Genomic DNA, 23,931 nt, shown 5'->3' on the forward strand with positions numbered 1-23,931 from the left:
AGAAGGTTTAAAATTAAAAACCCTTTGTTACCATGGCGTGTATATTGTTTAAGTTCTGTTATTGTATTCTGTTGCATAATTCTTATCACAAATTTTTAGGTAACAGTGGTAAGAGTTTTGGATTCATAGTGTTGGTAACATGATTAGATTTATTTCTACTGAAATAAATCAAATAATTTTACCTGAATGACTATTAAAAACTTTATTCAGTGATGGGAGCATGTGAAGTCTTAGTGATTATTTTGGAATACTTTGGTCTTTACTTGGGGTGTTTTGAAGTGGAATAATTTATTCATTGTAACACTGATTTATAGTTGTACCATTTCATAATAACAATGTATTATTTTTTCAGATGTACTTAATTTACTTCAGACACATAATGGATTGACATTGATGAGTAATCTATTTAACTTATACTATAGGAGATTGTTTAGATTAATCTCTCGAAATGACTGAAAGCTGTACGTCATTGAAAAAAGCTTTGTATAATAGAGTTAAAGAGTTCCATACTATAGATGAACGTCTTCCTGAAAAGTTTTCTAAGCTTGATGTTCAGCATGAAAATTTAAAACCTAAGCTTAGGCCTTATCAAGTAAAGGCTGTACGTTGGATGTTATTTAGAGAACAAACAAATCAGGTTGTTCGAGTTGCTGCTGATGATGGTAAGCATTAATAACCAAAAGCTGTTTATTTACGTGCTCAGACCTGTTGTAAGGCATATATTACTCTCACGTTCGCACTTACACACACACATGCGTGCATGATTTATATATATTGCCACAGAGTGGCTTCAATGGCACTTGGCCACTTAGAACCTTGTGGTACTCCTGAAAAAAGTTGTTTGGAGATTTAGAGTGATGACCATGAAAAGGGTCGTTTGTGTGTTGATGAGGTAGCTCAGAGAAAATTTGTTGGGTTCAGAAGCTGGTCTCTGTCAAAGTTGAGTCGGCTCGGTGGGTGGTGGTTGATTTGGCATTTACTTCAGCGGCATTTGGGTTCCCCCAGAACCCCCCCGCAGTGTTGTGTCGCATCAGTCATCTTCCGCAGGCATGGCCGAGATGGTTTTCCTCGAGCAGTGCTTTTCCAGCTCAGTTTTCACTGCTATGCCTCCTGGCACTAGCAGACTTCACTCCAGGCCGACTTCGCGCACCAGGTCTCTTCTGCTCCGAGGTGACCGACTTCTGGAGAGTTGTGTTAGTGTTGTATGACAGCTGAGTGGTTACCGAGTGGGATGTACCCACCCATTGGTTGGGGGTCCTGCCCTAGTGCTACGTCCTGTTGCCCATGTGCTACTGTTTTCTTCCACTTTAAGGTAAAGTGGCTTTCTTGGCTGGCACTGGTTTGCAATACTGTGTGAAGCTTTAGGTCCAACTGAGTTAATTTCAATGGTCAGCTGAGGGTTTGTCAAATATCTTCGAAGACTTGCTATGCAGGGTCTGACTATTTCTAGTAATTCCCCTGCAGCAGGTCAGTCAACAGCGTGGGAAGCTTAAGTGAGGATCTTGGAATATATAGTCTTGCGTTCGATGATGGGACCTGTAGATGTTGCTGCTGCAGAATATTACCTGTAGGAGTGATTTCATGGCCCAAGGATGATGATAACTTGTCTCTGGTCAAATTGGCATTTCTCCAAGGAGCACATGAGTTTCTGAAGTAGTTGTTCCAGCACCAGGTCTAGGTGGTGTAAGTACTCCTCCCAGCTACTGCTGTAATCAATGATGTCAAGGTACACCATGTAGCAGTGGCTGAGGAGGCCAGTAGATCATCCTGCATTAGATGTTGGAAGGTGCTAGGTGCATTTTTCAAACCAAACATTATGATTTGGAACTGGTATCGGCTGCTATCTCGAACTAAAAATGTTAAATCAGCTAAACTGTTTATCTAATTCCTCCAGTCACTTCCTTAAAAATGGATAAAAGCCACTTTTAAGGTCAGTTGTCAAGAAGACGTGAGAGCTTCCTAGGTCTTCAACATTTTCATAGATCAGTGAATCCATATCTTCAGTGATGTCATTCAGTTGCCGGAAATCTACACAAAAATGTTGTAAAGAGTCTGTAACAACTACCACTGGAGAGGTATAGGAGGATATCAATGGCTCTATTACCTCCTGCCTTAGCAACTCTTCCACTTGTTCTCTTATAATCCACTTTCTTTCTTGGCTATATCGATACATCGGTAAGCGAAACAGATGGCTTCTCTCCCAAAATTGGATCTCATGTATTGCTAAACAAGTCAGGTTGCAATGGAGTGCTACAAAATACTGCCTGGTGCCTCTTCAACACAGTCTCTAGTCTTGTCTTCATCTGAAGGGGTGCCAAACGTTTCTTAGCTGACCAGCCCAGTTTCGATGTTGTAGTTTCAGTTTGATTGTGCCAAAAAACGTTTTTGTGGTTTTCCTGCCAAGATGGAAACTCAGCTGTGCTGCCAAGATGGAGCAAAAAGCTGTGCTAGATTACAGTAATGTTTCCAGATTACAACCATGACTTAATCCAGCACAGCTAACGACTAGTTGAAGTTGCTAACGACTAGCTTCAGCTAGTCGTTGTAAGATAATTTTTTTCTGAAGTCCCAGGTCTAGCAGAAGTGTTGTGGGAATTTTTGTGTCACTGCAGAGGAGCTCTGTTTGCTCCACCCCCATGCTATTGCAGGAAGTAGAATTCATTGTCAGATCTATCTCAATATCTGTGTTTGATATCTGTTACCGTGGCAAGATGTGCTTGCTCTTCCAATGCTGAAATTGTCAGTAGAATCTGTGACTGCCTTCGTGAGTCTTCCTGCTTCTTTGATGGTGATTCTAGGGATGTCTGAGGCTAGTTGATTGAAGGCCCTGGTTTTTGAAACTCATTCACATAGTCTGTGAATGAGTTTCCTCTTTTGCAATAGGAGAAATTTTACTAGTTCATTAGCTCTTTGCATTCGTCTGTAAAGTTGGGACCACAGCTTAGCAGTAGTCTGTGGGCAGTTATATTGATGCCAAAATTGGTCAGTGAACTCTGGCCAATCAAGTTGTAGGTCTTTGTATTGCCTAGTCCAGGGCAGAGCATCTCCTATCAGCCTCCCTTTGGCTACCTACCTGTTCGGCTCATTGGATATTGGGCACTCTGCTCTTGTAGTTGAGTTTTTAAGCAGGAGAGGAAGAGTTCTGGATCAAGTGGCAGGCTGCTAAAAGTTGTTATTATTGATGAAAATGCTGCATGGATGCTCGCAATCAGACAGTCAATATTGTGAGGTGTTTTGTATGTTTGTCTGTCAGCCAATATGTGGTCGGCAGAGGTGTGGCTAGGTCCAGTCTTCTCATCCAGAAAATCTTGGCCCCGTGTTGAATGCCACTTTTGCCAAATAGCTTCAATAACACATGCCACCTTGACTCCTTTTGGCTCGTCCATTGGAATCAGGCTGACCTTCCGCTCAGCAGCTATTGGGTCTCCACTACAGCCTGGCATTGGTGGCCATCCCAACCACATAGTGGAAGACACCCATATTGTGGTGATTCTGATCACCATACCACCACCCCCTCCATTCCTAGCACTGAAGGGCTTTACTGGAGGTCATCTTCAGACACTCTAACTGATTACATCTCACAGTCACCAGCCAGGTCTCAGTTGGGATCCCACCGACAATAATGTCTTGGCAGACATTTACATCAGTAAAAACCAATAACTCAGCCAACACCTTCGTTTTAGGCTTCCTTTGGACTTCCTCATTTTTCTCACACCACACAAAAATCACTCACACCAGTCAAAAATTTGTTATATGTAACAACAAAATTCAGGCCTACATAACCGATTTAAGAAAAATGGACTTCAATCTGGTCCACAAGGGAGTTGAGGACAGACCTCTTACTTCCACTCAGCTCCATCTCAGAGTTCTGCGTGACATTTACTTTGTCACATTCAAAGACCGTTCTCAGCAAACAGTGCCACACCTCATGGCTGCATGGACTACCATGCCCTTGGTATCATGGTCACCCCGTCCAATCATTTGCAAGTGGAAAACCAGTATGGTTTCTGGCTAGGCAAGACCACTGAGGATGCCATACTAAAGGTGATGAATATAGCATGCTCTAGTTCATGTTAATATGTACTAGGAATTTTTCTGGACATAACCAGAAAAATTTTTCTGGACATATCCTGGGGCATTTAATAACTTATGGTGGCCCTCTGCTCTGTTTCAGATGCAGAAGGTAAATGTATATGGAATGAATTAGAAATGCTCTCACGTTATTTCAATCATTCGACTATTTCCCTACGTGATGGCAGCTTGGAGGTGTGTAAGACCCTGACTAAAGGATACCCTCAGGGTAGTGTTCTTAGTCACCTTTGGATTATAGAATTTGATTCCATGTTGTGTTTGAAATTACTGAGTGGTTGTGTCATTGCTTATGCTGATGATGCGCTGCTACTAATTGAAGGGGATTCACGAAATAAGGTAGAATTCAGGGCTGCTCGTGCTTGTGAGACACTCTGGTTATGGAGTATCTAACATAAAATGATTTTCAGTCCATATGATGATGTTGCTGAGAGGCCGATTGGCTGCCTCCTGGTGAGTTCAAGTTCTGATAGGTGGTCTCCCCATTTGGTATGTTATGGCTCAAAAGCATGTGGGTGTTATCCTGAGAATTTTTGGTTCAAGGAACATCTATAATATGTAGCTAAAAAGGCTGTTTATGCTTTTTACGGAATTTGTAGAGTTATTCATCCTGATATAGGGTTGAACTATTGTATCATGTGTATCCTTTATAAAGGTGTCAGTGAGGCTATTATGCTATAACACTGCACCTGTCTAGACTCACCGTTTAGCTTCTAGGTGTTACATGGATATTTTGCTGCGATCTTAGCGACTCCTCTTGCTGGGGTTTGTAGAACAGTCCCGCAGGAGGCAGTTTGTGTTACAGCTGGTGTCAAACCAACAGATATCTTGGCTTGAACGTAAGGAACATAATGTTTACAAGGTAAATAACCTATTGACATTGGAATGAAAGCAAGAGATTGAACACTGGAGCCTTGTGTCTTCACAGGTCATGTGGGACAAATCCACCACAGGTCGCTACACGCATGGTATATTTCCTATAGTGTGATTTTTGTGTGGTTAGGTGGGTTTCCCCCAGTCAGTATGTCATTCAGTTTATCTTCGGGCATGGTGCCTTTCGAGCAAATTTGGCTAGATTTTGTTTGCTGAATTCGAGTCAATCCCTGGATTATGGGACTGATGATACAGTGGACCATGTCCTCTATTTTTGTTTCTGATATGAGGTTGAGCGTTCACAAGCAGTTAGGGAACATAAGATAATACATTCCTTTCTGGATCTCCATATTAATTGGATGATCCGTGAGGAGTGGTCTATAGTAGCTAGTTTTCTTCACACCCTCACAGTGTGTAGGTTCGCAGAGGGAGTTTAATCGTGGTGTTTGGTCATGGTAGGATCCCGGGTGGCTAGGGTTCAGTCCTAGACATTGGATTGGTTGGAGATAGGTGTATTGGCATCATGCCACGGTTATATTGCTATCGTTTGTAGGGCTGTGCTGCTGGGAGTATGGTAACCCATGTAGCTGAGGGAGTGGCATCATCCTGCCGGGGCAGCCCTTGGTTGTGTCTTGGTAATGCTACACAAGACTCCATGATGGTCTGGGTGGGTGTGCAGGGTTTGTCCCCGGCTCCTGTGCGAACTGGAATGGGGTTATGTTTCTCTTGTTAAGTCACCTAATTTGATCAACTTATTGGGTGTAGGTCTGAATTTCTATGTTGCGTGAAACATGATTTTGACTGATGTGATTGTTGTGCTGATTTGACTTACTACTTGTTTGTTTTCGGCAGCATTCACAGTCACAAGTGGTGTTGTCTAAATTAGACTATGCTTGGGGTCTGCACTTCCGTGGTTTTGGTTAGTTAGTTTGAGGGTGTCATACTAGATTGGGTGTGAAGATGTTTGTTAGAGGTATAAAAGCAAAATCTGATTTGTAATTTACCGATGTAAATGTCTGCCAAGTTATTTACATTGATGGCATCCTGAGTGAGAGGCCTGGCTGATAACTGTGAGGTGTAATCAGTTAGAGTGTCTAAAGATGACCTCCAGTAAAGCCCCTCAGGGCTCGGAGCAGAGGGAGTTGTGTGGCGACCAGTAACGTCACAAGATGGGTGTTTTCCCCTACAGAGTTGGGATGCTGGTGGTAGTGCGCAATAGAATCACTCTTGGAAGAGAATGGAATAGTGGGAGGTTTATGTATCCCCTAATTACATAGCCTACACAGCAATCCCTTGCTGCTGTGTCTCTTATTATTGGTCTCTTATTTTGTTGATTAGACATTTAGTTTTGATTGTGGATTCTGTTCCGATCCTTAAGACCAAATTGGAAAATTCACTCGGGCTAACCTTAGGAGACTAGCCATGTATGTGCTTCTTCTCCCAGCATGATTCCCCTTAATGGCGTCCACTGAATGCCTGCCTGTGCTAGGGGACAGGCTCTTCTTTCTTCTTTAGTCTGCATTTCTGTATTTCCAGATGTAAATAATTTACAGACTAACGTCAAAATATCAAGGACACAGGAAAGTGCAGGCCTCTCTCTCTCTCTCTTTTGTTGAGCGATTGCTGGGTTTTGTCTTCCACACTAGTCTCTGTCTTATATCAGTTTTCCTCATCTTCTTGGAGTAGGAAAAGTATGTTGAATGCTTTACAATCTATATAGCAAAGTATTTACATTCACGAGGGGGCGGCGATCTCCTTATATTATATGTAGAGAAGTAATTATAACAACAGTCCATTACTTCTAGATCACGACCATCTAGTAAGGGTTTGGGGTGACTATAAGGGCGATAAAGATGTTCCTCTCAGTTGTATCACTGCAAACAGTCTGCAGCACTTGTAACAAACCTGAAAAAAAGAAAAATAATATGTTCTAATACTGTTGGTGGGGGGGGAGGTAAATAGATATAACCCCACTCAACTCTATCACGAAAGAATGGTGGACGTGATATGTTGACAGAAGAAGGTTTTTTCAGCCACAGTGAACACTGAGGTTAACCATCTTAAGACTTACCTGTGGGGGTATTCTGGCACACCGTCTAAAAAATTCACCTTAATTGTGAAAGTCTTTTGGTGTCTTCCCTCATATTTTCTTGCACTACCCAAAAAAAAAAAAATTTTCGAGGCTACGGGACATCTGGTGTTAACTAATTGTAAAGACTTACCTCGGGTGTAATCCTTTACACCATCTGAAAAACTCACTTTAATTATGAAATCTTCCGGTGTTTTCTCATGTATTTCGTGTCCAACGTAAGAAATAAATTTTTTGTGGCCGCAAATAAATGTTGTGGTTATCTTAAAAAAAAAACATCTCAGGGGTATTCCCATACACTGTCTGGAAAACTAACTTTAATTATTGAGGCTTCCAGTATTTTCTTGCAAACCACCTGAAAAGAATTTTTTTGAAGTTAGCTGTCAACAATTTACCTCGGGGAGTATTCCACTACACTGCAGAAAAATGCCCTAATTATTGATGTCTATCAGTGTTTTATCGTATATTCTTTGAGGTCAGTAAAATTTTTTGAGGTCATGGTGAACTTCGAGGTTAATATTCAACCATCCGAAAAAAACAGCGGTAAATCTACTGTAACTATTGTCGTTTCCTGACATTATTCACATGCTCCTATGTATTTAAAAAGGCAAAAATATAAAAACTAATTCATTAGATTTTCAAAATAATATTATATGAATCTTTTCAGGGTCATGGCGGGCTCTGAGATTAACTGGACAGATCACCCTGTAGAGAGGCTCCCAGAGCCTGGCTTGTCATTGCTCGATTTCACACCAATCACGGTCGTTTGTCGAGGACAATCTGAGGCCTTTTCCTTACACCCTGTTGGGTAGGACTCTCTCAGCAGATGTCTCTGAGATGCCGGTGCTCAAACACAGAAGCCCTTCTAGATTATGCGCTTGTACCACAACCACTCACGACATAGTCTTTATACTAGCATCATAGCTTAGTGTTCCATTTCTGATGAACCATGGTGCTCCAAAAATCATCCGCAATGCGACCTTTAAGTCGACCACCAGCTTTTTTTTGGTTATGGAGCATAACAATTCTCCCCATCCCAGGTAGGCAGTAGGCATAAATCAGTATTGACATATGGTCGATATGTGAGTACTTTATTCTCCAGTGGAATGGGACTTACGCGGTTTTGCACTGGATATAAGGAGGCCTTGGCGACTTTTACCATCTGGGTCACATGCTTTACATTTTCCCCTAAGGTAAGTCGTTTATTCAGGGCTGCTCCCAGGTACTTTTCTCCCTAGATATATCCAATTACCTGGCTGGAGCATGCTGCTTGCAGGTGAATAACAAGGCCATAGATTTCTCTCCGTTGACTCTGATTCACTTCCACCTTATCAGTTACGGCTCCACTAAATACAGCTGCCATTGAAGTCTCTACCACGCAATCCATGTTTTGGTATGTATACTAAAACGCTGTGTCGTCTGCATAGAGGTTCGCATTGACCCCCTTCGAACATGGTAAATCATTTGTGTATGCCGTATAGAGAAAGAGCAAGAGCATGACTCCCTTGGAAACTTCAATGGTTTTTCCTCGGTTGGAGGACACAGATCCCCCCACGAGTAAGCTGAATGAAAAAGTAGAAAAGACAAACATTTTGACTTTGCAGCCAGGGACCGTCATCTGAGCTAGTTTGTACAGCAGGTCATCATGCTAAACTTTATTGAAGATTTTGGCCACATCTAGGAAAATGACTACGGTCACCACTTTTCAATTCAGACTGCTGTCAAGACCGTTCCAGTTGAAGGGTCGTCAAATGTTCCTTCTTGAAACCCGTATTGTTCAGGTCACATAACCGGTCCCAGGCACCGTTGGAGTCATTTGAGAAATACCCTCTTGAACAGCTTTGACAACAGCAAAATTGGTGTGTAATTTCAGAGGAAGAGTTAACTTTTCCCTGTGTTCAGTAAGCATACAACCTTTTCCATTCTCCAGCAAAATGGAAAGTATCCTACATACAGAATGATCCTAAATAAGGTGACAATGGTTGCTATGATAGTTGGAGGCATATTCCGTTATGCTTGGGCTTTTATCCCGACTCTTCCCAGGGCCTTATCAGGGCTTGTGGCCTTAATAGCCGTGGTCACCTCTTCAGTAACACAGTCTGTCTTGTGGGGGGGAATGCTCCACCCGAGTGAAATAATCCACGAGGAAAGCCTCTACCTTGATTTGCATTTTGACATCTGGACTAAGGGGGAAGTTCAGGTTTAATTGTTTCTCCAGTGCATCTGTGAAAACCTCCACCCGGTCAGGCTCAGAGAAGGCTAAAGACCTCTCTGTTCTTGTATGGGATGGCAGGGCTTCTTTCCTTTGTGTATCCTTCTATTCAACCTGAACACCGAAGGAACATCATATGAAGTTGAGACGAGGCAATTGTACCACGATTCGTTGTGATGCTTTGTCAGCAGAAGCTTCACCCTGGCCGTCTGGTTACAGAATTTTGTTATTGTCAGGGACCAGGTTGAGGTGATATCTCCTCAGTCCACGCTTCTCCAATATTGCATCAGAGATGTAAGGCGGGAGATTGTTATGAAGCAGGCAGGTGGCCTTTTCTGTAATGGTATATCTTAAAGCATGGTTTATTGATGATGTAACATGGTCGACCTTGTAGATTTCCTCCAGTATATTCAGGAGTTCTGAAACCGCTGTCCTATAATCACACTGGAGCATTTTTTAGAATCTCCTCCAGTTCAATGACCTTCTGGATATAGGAGGAGGCTCTTGTTCGACCCCTACCAGGCCTAGTTTCAGCAGAACCAGTGAATGATTGAGCTGAGATCCTCAATTGTCTCAATCATGTATGGTATTGATACTGCCCTTAGGATTGTGATGTTGAGTACATCTGGTCTCGACCGACCACTTGTGTTGATAAAGGTGGGTGTTTGGAGGCCTTCGATGATTATCCCATGTGCTCGCATTCGCTCATTTAGCAACTTGCCATTGACATTTTATTATATTGCTATTCCAAGACATATACTTGTAATTGAGATCATCCATTCCATCCCAATTCTCCAGCACAACATCTGAATCAGCACCAGGTACCACTAAGTTCGGCCTATTGTACGCCGAATCAGTCGGTATATCATACCCAGATGCTGCACATGTACACAGGTCTGTTCCATTGTGACGATTTGGACAACAACCCATGTGTGCGTAAATTAACTGTAGACCAGAATTGTGGTTTCTCTGCTGGTGGGATATCCATGTGGCACTATGTTGCCGGTGCTATATATAAAATAATTCTGAAGGGTCAGTGATTTAACCGGCTTTAGATGTGTTTCTGCTAGCAGTATCATGTCGACTTACAGGTCTTTGGCAAGACGGCACAATTCATCCATTTTGTGTGGGCGTTCCACTGCCTAGTCAGTCTAGTCATGTTCACTGAGTCAGCCTAGTCATACTGGGATAGTAACCCCCATCAGGCTTTCTACCAGTCACTGAAGGAATTATTTCAAGAATTTTGCCTGTAGCAGGCGGGGCAAGGCTGCCAAAATTAGGGCAAAACATCCCTCAGGGCCACTTGCAATAATAAGTCGGTCGTGGCATACCCTGGTGTTGGCCCAACCTGGCTTTTTGTCGCCGGCATGGCTTGGAATTTTTGATTGCGACTTTTGCAGGTGCTTAGCCTCAGAGGCTTTACTGGGGTTTTAATTTTGAAATTCAATGTTTGCCATATTATTTTGCTGTATCAGTTAAAATATTAATATCTTGTATTCCTTGTTTATTAGTAAGAAAATAACTTATAATCTTCTGATTCTTACTTGCTTCATTATTGCTGATAAAAAATGATAAATTGCAACAACTTTGCATTGTTATTAAAAATTGGTTGAATACAAAGTTGTATCTGACAAATTTCTGAAAATAGGCAACAAAGCCCCGACTCCATGAAACTCAAGCGTATGCCTTGGCATGAATATCATTTTACTCCCTCAACATTAAAATGATGTAACAAACAGAAGCTAATAATAATAATTAGATTTAATAAATTGATTACAATACTTAATAATAGTTTTATTAATAAATTATTTTAATCTGTTTCTAACATTATGTATTTAAATTGGTGCAGGGAATTTGCCTGTTCATTGCTAATGGAACAGGAAGGTTAACAGACAAAAATTGCCACAATTTGCTGTAGTAATAAAAAAATTATTACATATAGTTTTTAATTTAATGAGATGATATAATGTAAAAACAAAATTAATGTTAATGACATAATATAAAAAGTTGGGATATTTTTAGTCTGTAAAGTGAAGAAAAATTAAATTGTTGGGGTGATAAAAGAAATTGAAGGAGAGAGTCAAATTGAAATGAAGAGACAGATGAAGAGGCTGAGACTCTATGGTCACAATAGGCATCCTTGCATACACTAGTCTATACTATATTATTATCCAGTCAAGTATAGCATTGTTCTACTTAGTGTAGCTGATTCTACTTTCACCACATTTGCATATGTTACACAAGTAGCCATAATTGATTTGAATCTGCTTGGTTAGTAAAACAAGGGTTTAAAATAAATTTATATAATTCTTTAATCAGCTATCTTTTTGTAAATTATTTTTTTTGTTTGTTGATTTTTGCAACATTATTTTGCTTTATTGGTTTGTAAAATGACTACTTCATACCTGATTGGTATTCCATTTTATTTCAATTTAGATGTAGATGTTGAACTACCAAAAGGAGGAATTCTTGCAGATGAAATGGGATTAGGAAAAACAGTTGAGGTGTTGGCATGTATATTAGCAAATCCTCTTACAGTAAGTATATATCTATCTATATTTTTAAACTTACATAATGAATAAGAAGGCAAGCCATAATACTCTAACTTATTCAGGCTTATGTATCTTATATTATCGCTTGTTGATTGATTATTTATGTATTTTTAAAAATTCTATGAAAAATTTGTGTTAGCTGTGAAAAAATAAAATCAATCTATTCTGATAATTGACAAGTAACATTCTTTTCAGTAATCCTTCCATCATCAATACTGTTTATATAATGGTATTAATAAAACCAGTATTGAAAGTGATGTTATGGATCAAGAGTTGTCAAACCAGATGCTGCCAACAGATAATTATAAAATTTGACACAGATTTGATCGATAGGTAATATTTTTTTTTTGGAACTACAGCCAGCATTATCTTAATTGATTTATAGTAACTTACCTATTAAACATTGCCTTTGTAATTTTATCTTTAATTTTCATTCTGCAGTTTTCATTGAAGCTATTCTCTAAGAATCTTTAAGATGCTAATCTGGTTGTTGCAGAACCATCAGTGGAAATAAACATAGTATCAAACTGGAAGAATGAAATTTTGGCTGATGAAATAAAGTAACAGTAAAACTATTCAAATTTAATATGTTTAAACAGCAGATCTTTGGAATAAAATATCACACTATCTAGGTGACATCTCTGTATAATTTGGAAGATTTTCGTGCCCAACAGAGCTTTTATTCTTGACTATTTGTTACATTAAAACTGTTAATATTATCCCTATCAGTCATGTTAATATACTTACATTAACATAGTGGAAAGGGAAGAGTGAGCTCTTCCCAGGTGGTGTCATTTGTGTGATTATATATTTTTTACTCCATTGCTTTTAATATGCCTTGTAAAACGTAGCCTTCTTTGTTAAATACAATTATTTGTTTCATTGGTGTAACTATAGCATGTTGAACAGCTAAAACATAACCAGAACTAAGGCTCGAATTCAACAAAGAGCACGGACCTCATGATGTGGGGTTAACTATACCTTTTGTGATTAATGAGAGTATGCTGTAGCGATAGATGAACTGCTGATTAAAGTGATATGTGTCTTAATGAAGTATTGCAGGAATTGGTGAAATTGTGTAATTTGATCTATAATAGTGGAATGAGGGCAGACTAATATCTTAAAAAATAATTGTTATTCCAATCTCCAAAAAGCAGTGTAGTAAATTAGTTGAATTACTAAATAGTTTGCATTCAGCAAAACTTTTACTGAGCATTCTGACCAGAAGACTAGGTGGAAAACTGGAGCAAATGGAAATATATATAAATTCCATTATATATTATTATTATTATATGAAATACAGGATGATTCAAAGAAACGGGAAATTAAAAAAATTAAATAACGTTAATGAAAGTTTTTTTTTAGAAAATGAATTTTATTTATGTAATTGTACAAATGTTGCAATTTTAGGATACATACATTTTAGTTTATTTTTTAAAGATGACATCTTGCAGGTGACCTCCTCTTCTACGTAAACACTCACGAAGTTTCTTTGTTAAATTGTTCATGGTTTGACGTAACATCTCAACTGGAATTTCCGCAATTGCTTCTCGGATCTTTGCCTTCAGTTCTTCCGTTGAAGCAGGTCTACTGTGGAACACTTTGCTTTTAAGGTGACCTCACAAAAAGTAATTGCAAGCTGAGAGATTAGGCGATCTGGGAGGTCATCTAATGTCACCATTTCGTGAAATGACACGTTGTCCAAACAATCGGCGTACAGCTGCCATCGATACTCGTGCAGTATGTGACGTTGCTCCGGCTTGTTGAAACAAGGCTGTGTTAAGAATTGGTGGAAATCTCTTTTGTTGTTCCACAACAAAGGTTTCAAGCACGGCTATGTAACGAGCCGACGTCACTATAATCGCAAGACCGTTGTCATCCTCAAAAAAATAAAGGCCTATAACACCGTAAGATGACACAGCACACCACACGGTCACTTTCAGGCTGTGCAACGGACGCTGGTGTAGCTGCGTAGGATTTTCTTGTGCCCAGTATCTGAAATTTTGCTTGTTAACAAATCCACTGAGGTGGAAATGCGCTTCGTCTGACATCCACAGTTCGTGAACAAACTTTTCGTTATCATTTATCTTCTTAAGCATTACATTACAGAATTGTGCTCGCACAACTGCATCGTTTGGTTTCAGTTCCTGGACGATCTGCAACTTGTATGGATGGAATTGCAAGTCGTTCACTAACATTCTTCGAACACTTGAACTATGCAATTGTAAAGATGCTGAGACAACGGATTGACCGATGTGGACTTCGTGTGACAGCATCTTGTAAAGCTTGAACATTCTGTGGTGTGCAGACGGTTCGCTCACAGCCTGGAGGTTTCTTTTCCATTGCCGAACCAGTTTCCTCAAAATGAGATATCCATGTTTTAATTGCATGTAATGATGGAACACGGTCGTGCTGTCCCAGATTAAAATGACGGCAAAATTCTCAATGCGCTCCCTGCACACTGTCATTGTTTGTGTAAAATGCTTTGATAGCAAATGCACATTGCGCACCACTCCAAGGATCCATGATAACTAAATGGCAGGTTAGGTTAGAGAGGCTGGCGCCACTTATCAAGTGGTACCAATCACCCACGGCTACCGACACAACTTTCAAAATTTCCCGTTTCTTTGAATCAACCTGTATATATATATATATATATATTCCATTATTAAATATATTATTATGTATCAGGATATTTTACATAATATTAAGAGAAGACATATCTTACCTTAATTTTATCATGAGTACTTTCACGGGATCCTTCATCACCACTCATGATTGAAATATTTAATTAAAAAACCTAAAAAAAATGAAAATTGCCTATTAATTTATTATAATTGTTACCCACAGTGGAACGGAGACTGTATGCATTGGGGTAAGAGGTTGTGTGTGTTACCATTTTCGGTTACTGGACTGATTTTGATGCAGTTTTTTGCATTGCGTAGGTATCGCCTCATTGCATTACATAGGTATCATGTTAGAACAGGTTTTGAGTAGTTTTACGATTATAAACTGCCAGAGGGCTCGGCAGTAGATATGTTTCTTCAAAACACTTTGTGGATTTAAAAAATTGTTAATTTTATCATTTGTGATTATTTATTTTGAGCAGCACTCGTGCACTAAATAGGGTGTTGCTTTCTTCAAATCTTGTTCTATTTGTGTTATAAAGATGTGATAAAAAATGCTCTAGGAAATGAATAGATCAGTGTAGGAAATAAGGAAATAAATTTTATAAGGTCTGCAGGTGAGGTGGGGTTTTTTAAGAGATGTAGCACAGGATACCAACTGTTAATTTCAAAATTAAATGACACTATGACAGAATATGCCATGAAATGAACATTAGGAAAACAATAGTAATGAAGGTATGAAAGAATAAGCCAATGTATTTCTACACAAAACTACTAAGAATGGAACAAATAAAATAGTGGAGGTATTTAAATTGCAGGTTAATTAAAGAAAGCAAAAGTAAAAACTAAATAATACACTTAAGGAATGACTGAAGAAGAATTTAATAAGAAACAGCCATTATACAGTAAGTCTAGCCGGTCTTACTAGCCAGCTAGGCTGGACTTCCCATCCAGGCAGGGGGCTCTGCTCCCTGGACTTTTCAGTGCTCATTAAACTCATGTTTGTGAGAATAATAATGATAAATAAAAATTAAATTCTGTTCAGTTTAGAATAACTATCAGTATATTGTAATTTCTTCAGTGAAATAGTTTGGTCAGTATAGGAATTCAAACTTTGAGGGTCTGAAGAATGCAGATTTCAAAATAATCTTCCTCCATCTTAAAAATAATAGATGTAGCTGGTTATTATCGTTCATACGGCTAAAAGAGTATTTTACCTGATTCTTAACTTACCTTACAAACACCACTAGGAGTGACCATACTTCGTTTCTTATTTTTAAAAAAGTTATTTTATTTTATGTTTTTTAGTTAAGTAACCAGAGGCAGGTGCAGCTAGTCACATTACATATACAATAACAGTGGCAGGCAGTGGTTGTGTGTTGTGATGGTTGAGCCACTCTGTACATTGTCACCACTTAAAAAATAATTAAAATAAAATGGTTTTTAGTTATTTATCAGAAGAATATTTGTAAGCCAAAATAAAGTGAATGTCTCATTTAGTGTTGTCAGAAATGGGGAAAATTTGCAATCATTGTTCAAATTTTTTACCTTTCTTCACCTCTTTGAAGATTGAATTTTGAGAAATCTAAAATTGGTTTTTAGATATTCCCATGAAGATTATACATTCAAAAAATCAAGTTGATATCTTCATTTGTTACAGAGAAATTAAAAAATTAGTAAAATTGAATATTGCTGTATTTTAACTCTTTAAACTCTGAATTTCAAAAAAATCCTTTCTTATGGTGCACTTTCATCATAAGAACGTGTACACAAAATTTTTATCAATTGATATTTCTGTAGCTTTTGCTGGCTACAGAAGAATGGTTATGAGTCGTGCAGGACTTGTTTTATAAGTATACATAGAATTTTATATATATACATATGAAGAAGCATTTTGGAAGTATTATGTTTGAAGTGTGGTTCTCTATGTGTATTAAACATGAACAATAAAAAAGGGGAAAGACAAGGCTGAAGACATTTCAAGTTTGATCTTGTAAGAGATCAGTGAGGATTAAATCTAGAGACAAAGTGAAAAATTAAAAGGGTAGTGAATGGGAATAGAAACTTAGAACAGTTCAAAATAGGAAAGGTAACTAGCTAGGACATATCATGGAAGGAGAAGGATTGATTAAAATAGTGTTTGAAGAAAGTGCAAAAAAAGAGACTGGAATAAACTAAAAATTATAGAAGATCTAAAGGGAAATGGGAGTTATTAAAATTTCAAAAGTTTTGCAGAAGAGAATGGAAGTAGAGATGATGCAGGGGACCAGCCTCATCCTGACAACCATACAGTGGTCTTTATTAAGAGCCATAATAATAGTATTTTTGTGAAGGACACCTTATAAAAAACATTAGAAATATTAAAAAAGAAAAAAAAAATCACTATTAAAACCAATATTAAATTATTTATGTTAATTTTTTTTTATATAGTCTATTAATGTATTAAAATTGCATTGCTATGAAAACATGAAAAATAGAGTGTTTTATGCACAGTTATCCATAACATTAAAACAAGGTTTAATGTGGTTTGAACTCAATTTTTCCATCAGTTGGTTTGTAATATAATATAACTTGGAAGACAAGTTTTTTCTTTTGTGATGAATGCTATAATAATGTACATCTTTCTTGTAGTCATATTTTTACATACAAAAATTCCTTTCAGTTTTTATTTTTGTGGTTAATAATTCTTAGTTTATCATCTTGATGTAGTTCTGTAGTTTATATGACTAAAAAGTAATGTTATTATTTTTTTTTTTTTTAGAATTTAGAACATTTAAGATTTTCATGGGTTGAAAAAGTATCTCATCTAGCAAAGGCTTATGAGTGTTTATTAATTGCTGATGAAAACACTAAAAATAAACTTGGTGATATACAGAAAGTAGATATATCCAAGGACCATAACTATATTGAGGCAACAACACCAATAAAAAATTCACAGGTATGCACGTATACAATTACATCTTAATTAGTTTATTGGTAAATTAGGTTTTGTGGTTTTTGATAATTCAGTATTTAATAACAATAACCAGAATAACAAAATTAAGTGGAGGAAATTACTATTACGTGACAGGTAGTAGAGAAATATGTTTTGTAAGAATTTTATCTATTCAGTCTTAAGTTTACCACTTACTGCTTTTTGACAAGATTTGTCATTAACTACCTTGATAAAAATTACCCTTGACAAAATAATTTATTGTCCACTTTTTTACTGAAAAGCGCCATTGATGAAATAATTCAGTACTATAGGTTGACCTGTTTTATTCTGGATTTTGATGAGTTACTGCAATGTGTGTGAGTCTAGATCCATTTTTACTCAAATAAAGTGCTATTAGGATTTTGATTCTCTATTCTTTATGTTTTCTTTTGTATCATTCTGTACAGGTGTTATTATGCATTTGTTTTTGTTATTTTGTTCATTTCTTTATATTCTAAGTTATGTTCATGTTAGTTGTATTATTTCTTTATGTTATTTATTGTTTTCTTTTATAGTTTTCATAATTTTACTATTATTTTCATGTAATTTTCAGTCATATTTTTTATTTCCAACCATTTGTGTCTGCATGTGATCATAAATAAATAAATAACAAATAGCAGAGTTGTTTACTACAACCTAACTTTAATAATTTTTTATACGAGTAAACAGTCTTTGTGTTATTATTTGAGTTACTTACTAGTGTTTTACAATATTATTGATACGACAATTAGGTATTTTAAGTGATATTTATTAGTACAACATGACCTGTTCATCATGTGTAAATGATAGTGATATAATTGAACTTTTAATTTAGCTGTCAGCGATTCAGATAGTGTTTGTAATTTTCTCGGGGATATTACTGATGATGAGGAACAGGATTTACAGTCTCCTGTTCAGATCGATAAAAAGACCTCGAATATCCGTTATTAAAAAAGATAAACATTGGGGTTAGAATGGCTTACTTATAATGTTAGCACAAAGCTTTGCAGCCCTCAAGTATTTACTGGTACTACAGGAATAAACTTCCCTATTGATGACCCTAACAGTGTATTTTCTTTATTCAGATTATTTATTACTGATAGTTGATATTCTAGTGAAGCAGACTAATCTTTATGCTGAAAATTTCTTAAAAAATAAAATACTAAAACAGATTTTGAGGTTTCACATCTGGAAACCGACTGATAAAGATGAGATGCTTTAGTTTCTAGCTGTATATATGCTATCAGGAATTATTTGGAAGCCATAAATTGAAAGTTATTTTACAAACAAGCCTCTTTTTACTACTTCTGGATTTGGGAAAATTTTATCCTATAAAAGTCAAACTTTTGTCGTGTTTCCTTTCCTCCGTTTTACTGATAATAATTTAATCCATCTCCAAAAAATAAAGCCAATTATTGATGACTACCTTGTTAACAGATTCAGAGAAGTAAATACACCTGGAAAAAATTTAGTTGATAAAAGTTTACTGCTATGGAAAGGTGGTAGTCTAAGCGTGATTCAGTTTATTAGAATAAAAAGGGCACACTTTGACATCAAGACATCCTATTTCAGAGTCAGAAACTGGCTATATTATAACTTGATAGTTTATGTAGGTGTAGACAGAAATTGTTAAAAAAAACCAAATCATGGTTACATCACAATATTGCTATGACTTTTCAAAACTAGTAACCTGTTAGACAAAGGTTACTGTATTTATCTAGTATTTATTAGGTAAAGCAATTATTATTGCAGCCCTGAACTTGCTCTGGCTTTGAGTGAATGAAATACTAACTTAGTTGATACTATAAAAAAAAATACAGGCATGGAATTCCAAAAGATATACTGTAAAAAAAATTAAAAATGATATTCATGCGGTGTGTGATAAGGAGGGTGAAATGATGTTGAAGTGGCAAGATAAACAAGATGTCTTCTGTTTGACAGCTAAACTCAAGTTAGATTTTGTAGAAATAGTATGGAAAGGAAAGAAGCAATGGTTTTACATGTTGACAATGATTATAATATTTTTATGGGTGGAGTTGATTAGGTGGTTATGCGCTCAGCATTTCATTCACCCAAAGGAAAAAGACAAAGTGTGGTATAAAAAGCAATTCCGCCACCTTTTAACAGTTTGACTGCTACACTGAAAAATGCCATTTCCAAGGTTGCCATACTTATTTTGCTAAAAATATCCACCAGAACTGCCATTTTTTTTTTCAATTTCAATAAAGGTTTTGTTATCTTATTTCTAATTTTTGATATCAATTTCACTTTGTAGTAGAGCTTTACTTTTTGAAATATTCAAAAATAAATTTGAGACATTAATTTGTGTCTCATAGCAACCGTGGATAATGAGACCCCCAGTTGATGTCTCAGAATGCTTAACATAATTTAATTGAATTATAATATCTTTTACTTACTAACAACTGATTGTATTTATTTTTAAATTTACAACTCCAGAATTGTTTGAATACTATTTTTATTAATTGTTATACATTTTTTTTAATATAAATTAAAAAAAGTTACTCTATCTGTAATAAAATCACATTTTATTAATAATTATATTTTGAATTGAAATCTTTAAAGCAAAATTTAAATTTAATATTTTAAAAAGTACTTGTTATTAAAATCTAAACTAAACTTTGTCAGTAAACAACTAAAATTAATTCACATTTTATTACAATAGTTTTCAGTTATGTTTATTTTGCTTTTATTTGGGGATTTAAAAAAAAACATTCTTTAATATAAAATTTAAAGAAAAACTTGGGGCTACATATAACATAAAAATATAAAGAATTTTATCTTTAAAATAATATGTGATTTGATGTAAAAAAATTTTAAAAACAGTAATATTGCATGTTCAGTGTGACATTACACTGAGACATAATTTGGTTATCTCATAGCATTATTGGGTTGTGAAACTGAGACATCACATGATATCTCATAGCAATAATGGATAACTGGCTGATACATCAATATCACTATATTCAATGGTTATGTTTTACATAAGAAAAGTGGTGGCAAGTACACTCCTCTTCAATCCAGAGAAGCCCTTATTGAGTAAATTGTTGATATTTATCATAAAGTCATTCCTAAAAAAGGTAGACTCTTCTGTAGAATATGATCCTTTCAGACTCCTTGAATGACATTTCCCATCATATATTCCAGCTACAGAAAAAAAGGCTGCAATAAGAAGAAGATGTGTTTGCAATGCAGACAACATAAGAAAGGAATTGTGATATTGCTATGACTGTTATGTTGGTCTTTCTGCTGAATTCATTAATTGCCATCCTCTACCATGATATAGTATTTTCACTAATTTATATTCGGTAACTCTGCAGATTAGTGGTGGAATATGGAATGTTATCTATGTATTTGATTAGAAATTTCTAAGAAGGAATATAAAATATATTTCTTAAAGCATTTTCATATTTCAAATATATTAAAATTCATTATAAAAAAATAATTCTTTATAACTAGTTTTAAATTGAAATATAGTAACAGCTTTGTGAATTGGCAAATGTGAATGTTTGTTGTTGATGTATGACCTTCAATTCTGATTACCTAAATTCATTAATAATTATGAACTATTTTCATAAAAAATAATTTATTAGCAGTTTTTGGTATAAAGAGTTCGTGTGTGTATTTTGTATATGCTTTTATTGTGAGAAAAATATACATAGAAGATGTGTCTATTCACATCCTATAGTCATCATTATACAAGTTCATTATATATTTTTTTACATTGCCGAATAAAAGTACAAAATATGTCCTTAAATTAGTTTTTTGCCATATTTCATTGCTTAGATCAAAAGTATATAAAAAAAAATTGGGCAAAATGACAAAGGTTACAGAAAACAAAAGAGCATAATAATATAATTTTCCACTAGAATAACCGTTACGGGGTTAATGTCATTGATTTTTAATAGAGTATCAGGGTGCCTCTTATTACTCACTACAATCTCAGAAGAAGTAAAGGAAGCATCACAGAGAGGAGTTAGAAAATATAGTTTGTAGAAACTATAGAATTAACAGCAGGAGTAGTAAAAGATGCAACTAGTTCATTACATGTTTTGACTTCATGAATATGAGATGAATTAAAAAAAATGGTAGTTCCAAGCACTGGAAAAAAGTAAAATGTGAAAGTACGTTATGCTGCATTAGTTATTGTTTTGATTATTTTAGTGTCTATAATTCCTATGTATAAAAAAGCTCTGCTATTAATTTTAATGCATAAATAATACGGTCACTAGTGTATTTGTATTGCAGAACAGTTTATATGTTTATTATTCATTTTGTTTGTACTTTAAAAATAATCATTAAAAAGTCCCAGAATTTTTATATTCTGAATTCATTAATTGCCACCATAATAATTTAGTTTTTTCACTAATTAGTTTTAACAACTCTGCAGAGTAGTAGTGGAATATGGAATGTTATCTATGCATTTGCTTCCTTTATGCATTTCATTAGTCTTTGTTTTTTAAGTGCACTTTACTTTCAAAATGTTAGGTTTTCACTGCAAATCTTGTAAACATTCACCAGATAAATTTTTTATGTTTGTGAACATTTTTTTATTAAAATTCACAAGCTATATAATAAGAGATGTAAAATGCTTATTGTTTTGTATTTTTGTTACAAAATTGAGGATCAGGGTAAAAGTTTGGCACTCCAAGTTTGTTGCATAAGTTGTAATATGACTAGTTCAATGACTGAAATGCAACACATGCTCTATGACATTTGCTACCCCTGTGGTATGGTATGAACCTACCAATCATTTTATGAATGCTACTTTTGTCTTATGAATACTAAGAGATATTCAAAGAAACAAAATCATAACATTGAATTTCTGAATGGGCCGTCTGCCCTTAGATCAGTTTCTCATGGAGAAGGCCTTGATGATACCAAAACTCTACTATTGATATAGAATGATATTAATATTTCAGAACTTAGTGTCTGTGATGATACACAAACTGATGAAAATGTAGCTCTTTCTGAGAACACTTGCGATTCCACTTATACTCCTCAGATATTCAATGAACTCCATCTTATCCATATAAATAAATTAAATTATTTTGCTAACACAACAGCAGGCTCAATTTTTTGGCTCTAGTTTGCCAGAGTGGAATTTATTAGCACATGGAAGCATTTATTTTATCTTTCGTAAAAAAAAATATGCTGTTTTCTTAGCATTCAGTAAAATGAAAGATTTTTTTTTTCTGTTTCTACATCAATGAGTGAAGGTAGACATGTAGGCCATAAACCAAGAAAAAATATTTTTATTAATTCATCTAAATATACCCTAAAAGCATTTTTACTGTATAACTGGATCAAATAGTTTAATTGGACAAAACAAGTGTAACTGATTTTCATTGTAGTAAAAGACTGGTGGAAGTTTCATCTGATGCTTTGCAAATTCATATTAATGATATTATTTGCAAGGACAGTCGCATACAAATTTGAGAAATTGCTGAATTTGCAGTGTGAGTACTGATATTAACCATTATGTTACTCACAGTAAACTAAACTACCACAGAATGTGTTTAAGGTGGGTTCTGTGATAGTTGACTCAAAATCACAAAAACCACCTGAATTCACATTTGTATAGAACTTAAACATTGGTTGTTAGTGGAAGTTAATACTTTTTTTGATCACTTTAAGGCTTGTGATGAAACTGAATTCATGATTTTGAGCTGGAATCCAGACATCAGACTATGGAGTGAAATCAACTGGGTTCATTCACTAAGAAAAAGTTCAATACGTGTCAATATTTTTTAAGGCAAACATGAAAGTTATGTAACAAACAGTAAAGTGATGCTATAAGTGTTTTGCAGCTATAAAGGCCCAATTTATATTGATTATTTGAAAGAATAATATACAAACAACAGGTAGTACTCTTCTGATGTTCTAGAAAATAAAGTGAAATCCACAATAAGTAGGAAATATTTTGGTTTTCCATCTAAAGGTGTAATTCTTCTACATGATAAATGCCCCCAAACCACATGCCTGCACTCCAAACTGGCTCAATGACATGCTATTTTATACACACACACACACACACACACACACACACACACACACATATATATATATATATATAATAATAATAATAATAATAATAATAATAATAATAATAATGCTTGGATTGGCTTCACCCGAGATTATAATGTACCTAACCTATTTTCTAACAATATTAAACTGATATAACTTCCGGGTATATGATATTTTTTATGGCATTTGATTTTGTGGAAGCAGAATGTATTAACTTTCCGAATTACTAGCTCTGGAAAGTCCAACATATAATTATCCATGAGAAAAACAGTCTTGATTGTAAATCAATACCAATGTATTTGAGTGTCTGGCCTTGAGCTTTATTGATTGTTTATAGGGAATTGCAGCCTCTTGAATTGAAATGGTAAGTCTGTTGGGATCATTGGGATACAGGATATAAGAGCAAGCTCTCCTGCAACTGGACCTGTCATAATGTAGCCTCAGTGATGTGATTTCGCATAGCTTTGATTTACAGCCTCGTGCCATTACAT

General features: G+C 35.8%; 1 protein-coding gene across 4 annotated transcripts in view; it reads left to right on the forward strand.

Annotated features, from left to right (window-relative positions):
- The window catches only part of LOC142334330 (E3 ubiquitin-protein ligase SHPRH), a 126,951-nt gene that overhangs the window by 8,863 nt on the left and 94,157 nt on the right, over nucleotides 1-23,931 (forward strand). For all 4 annotated transcript variants that reach the window (XM_075382282.1, XM_075382283.1, XM_075382280.1 and 1 more), the window contains 3 exons: nucleotides 353-662; nucleotides 11,700-11,800; nucleotides 17,204-17,380. In XM_075382282.1, the coding sequence (XP_075238397.1) occupies nucleotides 449-662; nucleotides 11,700-11,800; nucleotides 17,204-17,380 (492 nt within the window). In that variant the 5' untranslated portion in view covers nucleotides 353-448. The remainder of the gene's footprint in view (nucleotides 1-352; nucleotides 663-11,699; nucleotides 11,801-17,203; nucleotides 17,381-23,931) is intronic.

Source organism: Lycorma delicatula, chromosome 1 (genome assembly GCF_047948215.1).
Source record: "Lycorma delicatula isolate Av1 chromosome 1, ASM4794821v1, whole genome shotgun sequence".
Lineage (NCBI taxonomy): Eukaryota > Metazoa > Arthropoda > Insecta > Hemiptera > Fulgoridae > Lycorma > Lycorma delicatula.